This window comes from Somniosus microcephalus, unplaced genomic scaffold (genome assembly GCF_052327205.1).
Source record: "Somniosus microcephalus isolate GS21.2 unplaced genomic scaffold, FLI_Smic_1.0 unresolved_chr4, whole genome shotgun sequence".
NCBI lineage: Eukaryota > Metazoa > Chordata > Chondrichthyes > Squaliformes > Somniosidae > Somniosus > Somniosus microcephalus.
In genome coordinates, this window is record NW_028225182.1 from 41,300,054 (window position 1) to 41,312,374 (window position 12,321).

The 12,321-nt window shown below is 51.5% G+C and overlaps 1 protein-coding gene across 1 annotated transcript in view; it reads right to left on the minus strand.

Annotated features, from left to right (window-relative positions):
• Positions 1–12,321, minus strand: part of zanl (zonadhesin, like) — a 193,978-nt gene that overhangs the window by 121,613 nt on the left and 60,044 nt on the right. The window contains exons 25-38 of the mRNA XM_085977081.1: positions 10,282–10,423; positions 9,874–10,115; positions 8,264–8,412; positions 8,001–8,129; positions 7,726–7,864; positions 6,786–6,927; positions 6,484–6,680; positions 4,383–4,623; positions 3,975–4,216; positions 2,365–2,513; positions 2,102–2,230; positions 1,827–1,965; positions 881–1,022; positions 579–775 (exon numbers count right to left, since the gene is read on the minus strand). Coding sequence (XP_085833207.1) covers positions 579–775; positions 881–1,022; positions 1,827–1,965; positions 2,102–2,230; positions 2,365–2,513; positions 3,975–4,216; positions 4,383–4,623; positions 6,484–6,680; positions 6,786–6,927; positions 7,726–7,864; positions 8,001–8,129; positions 8,264–8,412; positions 9,874–10,115; positions 10,282–10,423 — 2,379 coding nt within the window. The remainder of the gene's footprint in view (positions 1–578; positions 776–880; positions 1,023–1,826; positions 1,966–2,101; positions 2,231–2,364; positions 2,514–3,974; positions 4,217–4,382; positions 4,624–6,483; positions 6,681–6,785; positions 6,928–7,725; positions 7,865–8,000; positions 8,130–8,263; positions 8,413–9,873; positions 10,116–10,281; positions 10,424–12,321) is intronic.

A 12,321-nucleotide genomic window follows, 5' to 3' on the forward strand; every position in this document is an offset into this window, starting at 1 on the left:
AATCACATTTCATATTGTAATCGCTGTTGTAATGTAGGGAAACGAGGCAGCCAATTTGCGCACAGCAAGCTCCCACAAAGAGCAATGTGATGATGACCAAATTAGTGATGGGATTAGCGATTATTTGAGGGATAGAAATTGGGCAGGACACCAGGGAGAGCGTCCCTAATCCTTGAAATAATGTCATGAGATCTTTTATGTCCGGCGGAGAGAGCAGACGGGGCCTCGGTTTAACGTCTCATCCGAAAGACGGCACCTCCGACAGTGCAGCACTCCCTCAGCAGTGGCACTGGGAGTGTCGGCCCACACTTTGTGCTCAAGCCTCTGGAGTGGGACTCGAACCCGCGACTTTCTGACGCATTGACGAGAGTGGTAGCCACTGAGGCACGGCAAACAATGTGGAGTGATTCAAGAGTCAACGGGAAAGATTCCCCGGAGAGAGAAGTGATTGAGGTGGTGGGACCGTAGGAGAGTGGGAGAGGTTGATCCACGAACAGGAGGCGGGGATCGCTGGATTTTATAAAATCGAGTGTTAGTAATGTGTCAGAGGATGGCTCAGGTGCCACTTCGCACGTTACCTGATAATAGGTTCCGTTGTACGTACAGCCGCACTGGTTTCTCGGGACACATTGGGTTCCGCTCTGCACAAGGCCTTGGTCGCACTGACAGCCCTCCGCACACGGCAGGTCACAGGGCAGGGGTCGCGGGTCAAGGCAGGTGGCTGGGCAGGCCGAAGCACAGGGCTTGTAGTGGCTGTTCGCCGGGCACTGGAGAGCTACAGAGGAGGAAGAAAAAAAACACAAACGGATATCACAGCCAGTAGGAATCCAAAGCGGGAATAATCTTTAGCGGTCTGGTGGCGGGTCCCCGCGCTACGTACGGCAGAAGGTTTCGTTCCTCCAGGGTCGGATGGTGACGTTGCGTTGCTGACACTCGTTGACATAGGCCTCCAAAGCCTCGCACAGTTGCTGCTTGCTGCCGTCCAGCTCACACATGTCGTACACGCAGTCTCGGAAGAAGGACTGGAAAAGGGGAAAAGGCAACGGAGGTTGATATGTGTGTGTGTGTGTGTGTGTGTGTGTGTGTGTGTGTGCGCACTTTCAGGAAGGAAGGAACGAAGCTAAGAAAGAATGAAAGAAGGAAAGATGGAAGGATGGAGGGAAGGAAGGACAAAAGGAAGAAAGATAGAAAAAGAAAGAAGGAAAGATGGAAGGATGCAGGGAAGGAAGGACAGAAGGAAGGAAGAAAGAAAGTCCAAGATCCATCAAGAAAGAAACTATACATTTATACAGTGCCTTTCAAGAACTCAGGATGTCCCAAAGTGCTTATCAGCCAATAAAATATTTTTGAAGTGTAGTCACTGTCATAATATAGGAAACACGGCAGCCAATATGTGCACAGCAAGCTCCCATAAACAGCAATGGACCAGATAACCTATTTTTTTTAGATGTTGGTTGAGGGATAAATATTGTCCAGGACACTGGGAAGAACTCTCCATCTTTTTCATCCACCTGAGAGGTCAGACGGTTTAACATCTCCGACAGTGCAGCGCTCCCTCAGTGCTGCACTGGGAGTGTCGGCCTGGATTACGTGCTCCAGTGTCTGGAGTGGGGTTTGAACCCACGAGTTTCTCACTCAGAGGCGAGAGAGAGTGCTACCCACGGAGCCAAGCTGACGCTTGAGCTGTGAGCCTTGGGGCCGGGTGGGTTTCACCAAGGAACCTTTGATCAAAGGGGGCCTGGGTCCTGGAGGAGAAGTGCAGAACATGGACAAACAGGAGAGATGGAGCCCCAGGAATAACGAGCCCAGTCCTGCCCCGTACGCACCATGGGGTCAATCTTGTAGTGACAGGCGGCGAATGGGCCGAAACGATCGAGCAGCTTCCCACAGTAGGAGGGTCCTTCATACGAGTCTCGCTCGTCCTCGGAGCATTGCGGGATCACCTCGGTGTCTGTCAAGGTGCAGCTGGGGAGCGAGGGAGAAGGAAAGGGGCAGAATTAATTTTTAGCTAGACTTACACAGAATTTTCAGCACAGAAAGGGGCCATTCGGCCCAACTAATCCGAAGTCCGCAGGGCCGCCCTGGCAGATATCTCACTTACTTCTCCTCCACGTTCCAGCTGTTCCCAAAGACATTGACTCCCTTCACAACCTGTCCCTCGGGAGTCCTGAAATCGTCGCCGGGGATTCCGTTGTAGTCGCCGCACAGGCCGCACAGCTCGCCGGCGTAGCTGGACAGAGAGACGCACACACGGGCGTTAGCGGTGAGCAAAGGCGCAGGCGCAGGCGAGCGCGCGCGGGACGTGACCGAAGGGACGCCATCGCGCATGCGGCGGGGTGACGGGAACGAGCCGAATGTACTTACTCGCTCAGCACTTTGACGTCGGCGTGGTGCCTGCCGTCGTACCGCACGGTCAGGCCGAAGTCGGTCTGGACCACCACATGTTTGCCGGATGGTTTGATGGTGACTCCGGGGATCGGGATGATGGGGACGGTCACAGGTTCTCCATCCACCTGAACGCAAACAGACAGAGAAATGAGAGGGGGCGGTGAAATCAGTCAATTTGGTGTCTGCGTTACATTGACTCTTGTTCAAGGGAAGTGGAGGAAACTCACTCCATTCAAACGTAATTCCAGGGAATGGGAAGGGATTGATTCGATTGGAAGGCCTGGCTTGGATCAGGGTGTGTTCCTCAGGACCCTGCTGGGCAGAATTCTACGCTGGCAGCACACTGCGGAGAACAGGTGGGTTTTGTACAGGAACATAGGAAGGAACAGAGGACCAGGAGTTGGCCATTCAGCCCCTCAAGCCTCTTCCACTGTTCAATTAGTTCGTGAGTGATATAATAGCGAAATACTCCGGATGCTGGAAATCTGAAATAACAACAGAAAATGCTGGAAGCACTCTGCAGGCCAGGCAGCATCCATGGAGAGAGAAACAGAGTTCAACGTTTCAGGTCTGGGACCCTTCATTAGAACTGGAAAACGTTTGAGATGTAACAGATACTAAGCAGGTGCAGAGGCAGAGAAAGGGGAAGGGGAGTGGAGGAAGGAACTGAAGGAACAGTCTGTGCGAGGGTAGGAGGGAGGAGCGATTAAATGTTGTAAATGGGGATGGCAGAATCATCAACAGCCGCCTGAATAATGGGGGCAGGGGTTATGATCTGAAATTGCTGAACTCGATGTTGAGTCCAGAAGGCTGTAAAGTGCCTAATCGAAAGATGAGGTGCTGTTCCTCAAGCTTATTTTGAGCTTCATTGGAACAGTGTAAGAGGCCGAGGACAGAGAGGTCAGAGTGGGAGTGAAGCGGTGAATTAAAGTGACAGGCGACCGGAAGCTCGGGGTCACCCTTACGGACTGAACGGAGGTGTTCCGCAGAGCGGTCGTCCAATCTGCGTTTGGTCTCCACAATGTAGAGGAGACCGCATCGTGAGCAGCGAATGCAGTATATTAAATTGCAAGAAGTACAAGTAAATCACCCTTTCACCTGGAAGGGGTGTTTGGGGCCCTGGACAGTGGGAAGGGAGGAGGTAAAAGGGCAGGTGTTGCATCTCCTGCGCTTGCACGGGAAGGTGCCGGGCAAAGGGGAAGGGCTGATGGGGGTGATTGAGGAGTGGACCAGGGTGTCGCAGAGGGAGCGGTCCCTGTAGAATGCTGACAGGGGAGGTGAGGGGAAGATGCATTTGGTGGTGGGATCACGCTGGAGTTGGCGGGAATGGTGGACGATGATCCGTTGAGTGTGGAGGCTGGTGGGGTGTAAGGTGAGGCCAAGGGGAACCCTATCGTGTTTCTGGGAGGGAGGGGAAGGGGTGAGAGCAGAAGTTCGTGAGTAATCTGGATCACAACTCCATCTACCCGCCTTTGCTCCATATCCCTCGGTCCCCTCACCCAACAACAATCTATGGATCTGGGTCTGGACAATGTCAGTGGGCCCCAGCAATAGACGTCGCAGACTGCAATGACGGCTCCTCTCACCTGGACGACTCTGTTCCTCAGCACCGACACGGTGATGCCGTAGACGCTCACGTACACCGCCCTGACGTAAGACACGGTCTTGCTTCCGCCGCGGTGCTCGTTGTCCACGTACACGGTGAACGGGGTCAGGCTGGAGTTGCAGGGCTTGGCCAGCACGTAGGTGCAGTCCCCTTGGAAATTGAACGTCCTCTTGTCGAAGGAGGTGTAGTGGGGATCTCCGGACGCCGTACACGTGGAGGAACCTGAGGAGAAGTCAATGGGGGGGAAGAGTAAGTGAGCCATTTCCACATTTCCGTTCCCAGAAGAGCTTCCGCGGCGACATTGAAACGGGGAACACCCGACTTGCAATGGGAGCGGGGGGAGTCGAGCTGCTCTGTCAGTCACGGTTAAGCCCCGGGCGCTCCTTACCTTTAGGGTAACATCCCTGGGCACCACCCTTGTTGCTGCAGTACTCGTCTGGAGCGCAGCTCATATCCGTGCACTGGACGATGTTGCTGGACAGACACTTACACACCTGGTTACAGGCCTCAGACCAGATCACCTCGCCGGGCTGGAAACAGAGAGAGAGAGAGATACCCGTTAGAACCGACTGTAAGGTTCGAAAATTTCTGCCAAGCCCCAGAACAGAAGGAAAGGTCATTTTTAAAGTGATTTTGGAACATCACAGAAGAAATCTGTAAAAAGGACAACAGTGTGGTTGGGCCAAACAGAAGGATTTCTAAGAGTTTAATTTAAGGAAGAGATTTTTGGACTGGTTTCAGAGTTATTGGGCAAAAAGGATTTAAATCAAAATCCCAGGAAGATTTGGCTGGTTTAAAAAGACATGTTCAGACTTGTAGGGAAAGGCTGCGACAGGAATGTGGGATTGACCTCTGCAGAGGAACAGTTTGTGTATTCAAAAGTAGCCAGACTGCCTGGGAGGAACAATAAGCGAAACTCAGCCCCTATCTGGGAATTTGCATTCAATCAATAAATCAATGAAAACCCCAACCTCACCTAAAGCCCAAAGCCCATTAAAACCCATGCATAAAAGAACCTGCACAGAATTTGAAGGCCTTACAGGAAATCTAAGATTAAAAGACTCTGAGACATTCAACTACTCAGGAAGCTATCCCGAAACCAGTTAACTAAATGGGACCAATCAAGTGGCCCTTAACGAGCCAGCCAAAAATCTAACAAGATTAGCTGGTTTCGCTTTCGTATAAACTAAAGACCTGTCTCCACAAGAAAGCAGTTTATTCGATGGTTTCGATCAGTACAGTTCGGACAGACACAGAAAAAGGCACAGCTCATTCGAAAGACATCAGCCTCGGGACAACAGGAGGAGAGCGGCAGGAATCGCGGCAACCAAGGGCCCCACGAAACAGACAACCAACAATATTACCAACAACTAGGTAATATTGGGCCACCGCGGCCAACAAGAAACCAACCTGGAAGAAACCGAAGATCTGCAAGTTTTTCCCACTCTACAAACTATTCCAGCGTTTGGTGAGCATTTCCTGGTCCTCTGGAATTCAACCTAGTTAGTATAGTGGGATTGGGAGGGGTAAGGTATTTTTGTCTATTGTCATTCTCCCTCACATATTCTGAAGTGTTCCCCCTTTTAGAGTGATAAGATTTATTGTGTTGTGTATATTTTCTTGTCGCAAATAAAATCCAAGTTCTTTTCACCAACTCAGTTGTCTGTTGCAATTTCATTACAACACCCCAAATCAGCCCAGGTCTAGAACCAAGGGAGTGGGAGCGATTCGAACCGCTCAAAGGAGTCAGAGGTGAAGCTGACACACACACCACCCCCTACACGACCTGCGCGGGAAGTAATGTAAAGGCCGTTGAACAATGGGAAAGGCCCGTTGAAAGAAAGAAAGAACGTGCATTTCTATAGCTCCTTTCACCACCTCAGGACGTCCCAAAGCGCTTTACAGCCAACGAATCACATTTTATATTGTAATCGCTGTTGTAATGTAGGGAAACGAGGCAGCCAATTTGCGCACAGCAAGCTCCCACAAAGAGCAATGTGATGATGACCAAATTAGTGATGGGATTAGCGATTATTTGAGGGATAGAAATTGGGCAGGGCACCAGGGAGAGCGTCCCTAATCCTTGAAATAATGTCATGAGATCTTTTATGTCCGGCGGAGAGAGCAGACGGGGCCTCGGTTTAACGTCTCATCCGAAAGACGGCACCTCCGACAGTGCAGCACCTCCTCAGCACTGGCACTGGGAGTGTCGGCCCACACTTTGTGCTCAAGTCTCTGGAGTGGGACTCGAACCCGTGACTTTCTGACGCATTGACGAGAGTGGTAGCCACTGAGGCACGGCAAACACTGTGGAGTGATTCAAGAGTCAACGGGAAAGATTCCCCGGAGAGAGAAGTGATTGAGGTGGTGGGACCGTAGGAGAGTGGGAGAGGTTGATCCACGAACAGGAGGCGGGGATCGCTGGATTTTATAAAATCGAGTGTTAGTAATGTGTTAGAGGATGGCTCAGGTGCCACTTCGCACGTTACCTGATAATAGGTTCCGTTGTACGTACAGCCGCACTGGTTTCTCGGGACACATTGGGTTCCGCTCTGCACAAGGCCTTGGTCGCACTGACAGCCCTCCGCACACGGCAGGTCACAGGGCAGGGGTCGCGGGTCAAGGCAGGTGGCTGGGCAGGCCGAAGCACAGGGCTTGTAGTGGCTGTTCGCCGGGCACTGGAGAGCTACAGAGGAGGAAGAAAAAAAACACAAACGGATATCACAGCCAGTAGGAATCCAAAGCGGGAATAATCTTTAGCGGTCTGGTGGCGGGTCCCCGCGCTACGTACGGCAGAAGGTTTCGTTCCTCCAGGGTCGGATGGTGACGTTGCGTTGCTGACACTCGTTGACATAGGCCTCCAAAGCCTCACACAGTTGCTGCTTGCTGCCGTCCAGCTCACACATGTCGTACACGCAGTCTCGGAAGAAGGACTGGAAAAGGGGAAAAGGCAACGGAGGTTGATATGTGTGTGTGTGTGTGTGTGTGTGTGTGTGTGCGCACTTTCAGGAAGGAAGGAACGAAGCTGAGAAAGAATGAAAGAAGGAAAGATGGAAGGATGGAGGGAAGGAAGGACAGAAGGAAGAAAGATAGAAAAAGAAAGAAGGAAAGATGGAAGGATGCAGGGAAGGAAGGACAGAAGGAAGGAAGAAAGAAAGTCGAAGATCCATCAAGAAAGAAACTATACATTTATACAGTGCCTTTCAAGAACTCAGGATGTCCCAAAGTGCTTATCAGCCAATAAAATATTTTTGAAGTGTAGTCACTGTCATAATATAGGAAACACGGCAGCCAATATGTGCACAGCAAGCTCCCATAAACAGCAATGGACCAGATAACCTATTTTTTTTAGATGTTGGTTGAGGGATAAATATTGTCCAGGACACTGGGAAGAACTCTCCATCTTTTTCATCCACCTGAGAGGTCAGACGGTTTAACATCTCCGACAGTGCAGCGCTCCCTCAGTGCTGCACTGGGAGTGTCGGCCTGGATTACGTGCTCCAGTGTCTGGAGTGGGGTTTGAACCCACGAGTTTCTCACTCAGAGGCGAGAGAGAGTGCTACCCACGGAGCCAAGCTGACGCTTGAGCTGTGAGCCTTGGGGCCGGGTGGGTTTCACCAAGGAACCTTTGATCAAAGGGGGCCTGGGTCCTGGAGGAGAAGTGCAGAACATGGACAAACAGGAGAGATGGAGCCCCAGGAATAACGAGCCCAGTCCTGCCCCGTACGCACCATGGGGTCAATCTTGTAGTGACAGGCGGCGAATGGGCCGAAACGATCGAGCAGCTTCCCACAGTAGGAGGGTCCTTCATACGAGTCTCGCTCGTCCTCGGAGCATTGCGGGATCACCTCGGTGTCTGTCAAGGTGCAGCTGGGGAGCGAGGGAGAAGGAAAGGGGCAGAATTAATTTTTAGCTAGACTTACACAGAATTTTCAGCACAGAAAGGGGCCATTCGGCCCAACTAATCCGAAGTCCGCAGGGCCGCCCTGGCAGATATCTCACTTACTTCTCCTCCACGTTCCAGCTGTTCCCAAAGACATTGACTCCCTTCACAACCTGTCCCTCGGGAGTCCTGAAATCGTCGCCGGGGATTCCGTTGTAGTCGCCGCACAGGCCGCACAGCTCGCCGGCGTAGCTGGACAGAGAGACGCACACACGGGCGTTAGCGGTGAGCAAAGGCGCAGGCGCAGGCGAGCGCGCGCGGGACGTGACCGAAGGGACGCCATCGCGCATGCGGCGGGGTGACGGGAACGAGCCGAATGTACTTACTCGCTCAGCACTTTGACGTCGGCGTGGTGCCTGCCGTCGTACCGCACGGTCAGGCCGAAGTCGGTCTGGACCACCACATGTTTGCCGGATGGTTTGATGGTGACTCCGGGGATCGGGATGATGGGGACGGTCACAGGTTCTCCATCCACCTGAACGCAAACAGACGGAGAAATGAGAGGGGGCGGTGAAATCAGTCAATTTGGTGTCTGCGTTACATTGACTCTTGTTCAAGGGAAGTGGAGGAAACTCACTCCATTCAAACGTAATTCCAGGGAATGGGAAGGGATTGATTCGATTGGAAGGCCTGGCTTGGATCAGGGTGTGTTCCTCAGGACCCTGCTGGGCAGAATTCTACGCTGGCAGCACACTGCGGAGAACAGGTGGGTTTTGTACAGGAACATAGGAAGGAACAGAGGACCAGGAGTTGGCCATTCAGCCCCTCAAGCCTCTTCCACTGTTCAATTAGTTCGTGAGTGATATAATAGCAAAATACTCCGGATGCTGGAAATCTGAAATAACAACAGAAAATGCTGGAAGCACTCTGCAGGCCAGGCAGCATCCATGGAGAGAGAAACAGAGTTCAACGTTTCAGGTCTGGGACCCTTCATTAGAACTGGAAAACGTTTGAGATGTAACAGATACTAAGCAGGTGCAGAGGCAGAGAAAGGGGAAGGGGAGTGGAGGAAGGAACTGAAGGAACAGTCTGTGCGAGGGTATGAGGCAGGAGCGATTAAATGTTGTAAATGGGGATGGCAGAATCATCAACAGCTGCCTGAATAATGGGGGCAGGGGTTATAGTCTGAAATTGCTGAACTCGATGTTGAGTCCAGAAGGCTGTAAAGTGCCTAATCGAAAGATGAGATGCTGTTCCTCGAGCTTACGTTGAGCTTCATTGGAACAGTGTAAGAGGCCGAGGACAGAGAGGTCAGAGTGGGAGTGAAGCGGTGAATTAAAGTGACAGGCGACCGGAAGCTCGGGGTCACCCTTACGGACTGAACGGAGGTGTTCCGCAAAGCAGTCGTCCAATCTGCGTTTGGTCTCCACAATGTAGAGGAGACCGCATCGTGAGCAGCGAATGCAGTATAATAAATTGCAAGAAGTACAAGTAAATCGCTGTTTCACCTGCAAGGGGTGTTTGGGGCCTTGGACAGTAGAAAGGGAGGAGGTAAAAGGGCAGGTGTTGCATCTCCTGTACTTGCACAGGAAGGTGCCGGGCAAAGGGGAAGGGCTGACGGGGTTGATTGAGGAGTGGACCAGGGTGTCGCAGAGGGAGCGGTCCCTGTAGAATGTTGACAGGGGAGGTGAGGGGAAGATGCATTTGGTGGTGGGATCACGCTGGAGTTGGCGGGAATGGTGGACGATGATCCGTTGAGTGTGGAGGCTGGTGGGGTGTAAGGTGAGGCCAAGGGGAACCCTATCGTGGTTCTGGGAGGGAGGGGAAGGGGCGAGAGCAGAAGTTCGTGAGTAATCTGGATCACAACTCCATCTACCCGCCTTTGCTCCATATCCCTCGGTCCCCTCACCCAACAACAATCTATGGATCTGGGTCTGGACAATGTCAGTGGGCCCCAGCAATAGACGTCGCAGACTGCAATGACGGCTCCTCTCACCTGGACGACTCTGTTCCTCAGCACCGACACGGTGATGCCGTAGACGCTCACGTACACCGCCCTGACGTAAGACACGGTCTTGCTTCCGCCGCGGTGCTCGTTGTCCACGTACACGGTGAACGGGGTCAGGCTGGAGTTGCAGGGCTTGGCCAGCACGTAGGTGCAGTCCCCTTGGAAATTGAACGTCCTCTTGTCGAAGGAGGTGTAGTGGGGATCTCCGGACGCCGTACACGTGGAGGAACCTGAGGAGAAGTCAATGGGGGGGAAGAGTAAGTGAGCCATTTCCACATTTCCGTTCCCAGAAGAGCTTCCGCGGCGACATTGAAACGGGGAACACCCGACTTGCAATGGGAGCGGGGGGAGTCGAGCTGCTCTGTCAGTCACGGTTAAGCCCCGGGCGCTCCTTACCTTTAGGGTAACATCCCTGGGCACCACCCTTGTTGCTGCAGTACTCGTCTGGAGCGCAGCTCATATCCGTGCACTGGACGTTGTTGCTGGACAGACACTTACACACCTGGTTACAGGCCTCAGACCAGATCACCTCGCCGGGCTGGAAACAGAGAGAGAGAGAGATACCCGTTAGAACCGACTGTAAGGTTCGAAAATTTCTGCCAAGCCCCAGAACAGAAGGAAAGGTCATTTTTAAAGTGATTTTGGAACATCACAGAAGAAATCTGTAAAAAGGACAACAGTGTGGTTGGGCCAAACAGAAGGATTTCTAAGAGTTTAATTTAAGGAAGAGATTTTTGGACTGGTTTCAGAGTTATTGGGCAAAAAGGATTTAAATCAAAATCCCAGGAAGATTTGGCTGGTTTAAAAAGACATGTTCAGACTTGTAGGGAAAGGCTGCGACAGGAATGTGGGATTGACCTCTGCAGAGGAACAGTTTGTGTATTCAAAAGTAGCCAGACTGCCTGGGAGGAACAATAAGCGAAACTCAGCCCCTATCTGGGAATTTGCATTCAATCAATAAATCAATGAAAACCCCAACCTCACCTAAAGCCCATTAAAACCCATGCATAAAAGAACCTGCACAGAATTTGAAGGCCTTACAGGAAATCTAAGATTAAAAGACTCTGAGACATTCAACTACTCAGGAAGCTATCCCGAAACCAGTTAACTAAATGGGACCAATCAAGTGGCCCTTAACGAGCCAGCCAAAAATCTAACAAGATTAGCTGGTTTCGCTTTCGTATAAACTAAAGACCTGTCTCCACAAGAAAGCAGTTTATTCGATGGTTTCGATCAGTACAGTTCGGACAGACACAGAAAAAGGCACAGCTCATTCGAAAGACATCAGCCTCGGGACAACAGGAGGAGAGCGGCAGGAATCGCGGCAACCAAGGGCCCCACGAAACAGACAACCAACAATATTACCAACAACTAGGTAATATTGGGCCACCGCGGCCAACAAGAAACCAACCTGGAAGAAACCGAAGATCTGCAAGTTTTTCCCACTCTACAAACTATTCCAGCGTTTGGTGAGCATTTCCTGGTCCTCTGGAATTCAACCTAGTTAGTATAGTGGGATTGGGAGGGGTAAGGTATTTTTGTCTATTGTCATTCTCCCTCACATATTCTGAAGTGTTCCCCCTTTTAGAGTGATAAGATTTATTGTGTTGTGTATATTTTCTTGTCGCAAATAAAATCCAAGTTCTTTTCACCAACTCAGTTGTCTGTTGCAATTTCATTACAACACCCCAAATCAGCCCAGGTCTAGAACCAAGGGAGTGGGAGCGATTCGAACCGCTCAAAGGAGTCAGAGGTGAAGCTGACACACACACCACCCCCTACACGACCTGCGCGGGAAGTAATGTAAAGGCCGTTGAACAATGGGAAAGGCCCGTTGAAAGAAAGAAAGAACGTGCATTTCTATAGCTCCTTTCACCACCTCAGGACGTCCCAAAGCGCTTTACAGCCAACGAATCACATTTTATATTGTAATCGCTGTTGTAATGTAGGGAAACGAGGCAGCCAATTTGCGCACAGCAAGCTCCCACAAAGAGCAATGTGATGATGACCAAATTAGTGATGGGATTAGCGATTATTTGAGGGATAGAAATTGGGCAGGACACCAGGGAGAGCGTCCCTAATCCTTGAAATAATGTCATGAGATCTTTTATGTCCGGCGGAGAGAGCAGACGGGGCCTCGGTTTAACGTCTCATCCGAAAGACGGCACCTCCGACAGTGCAGCACTCCCTCAGCAGTGGCACTGGGAGTGTCGGCCCACACTTTGTGCTCAAGTCTCTGGAGTGGGACTCGAACCCGCGACTTTCTGACGCATTGACGAGAGTGGTAGCCACTGAGGCACGGCAAACACTGTGGAGTGATTCAAGAGTCAACGGGAAAGATTCCCCGGAGAGAGAAGTGATTGAGGAGGTGGGACCGTAGGAGAGTGGGAGAGGTTGATCCACGAACAGGAGGCGGGGATCGCTGGATTTTATAAA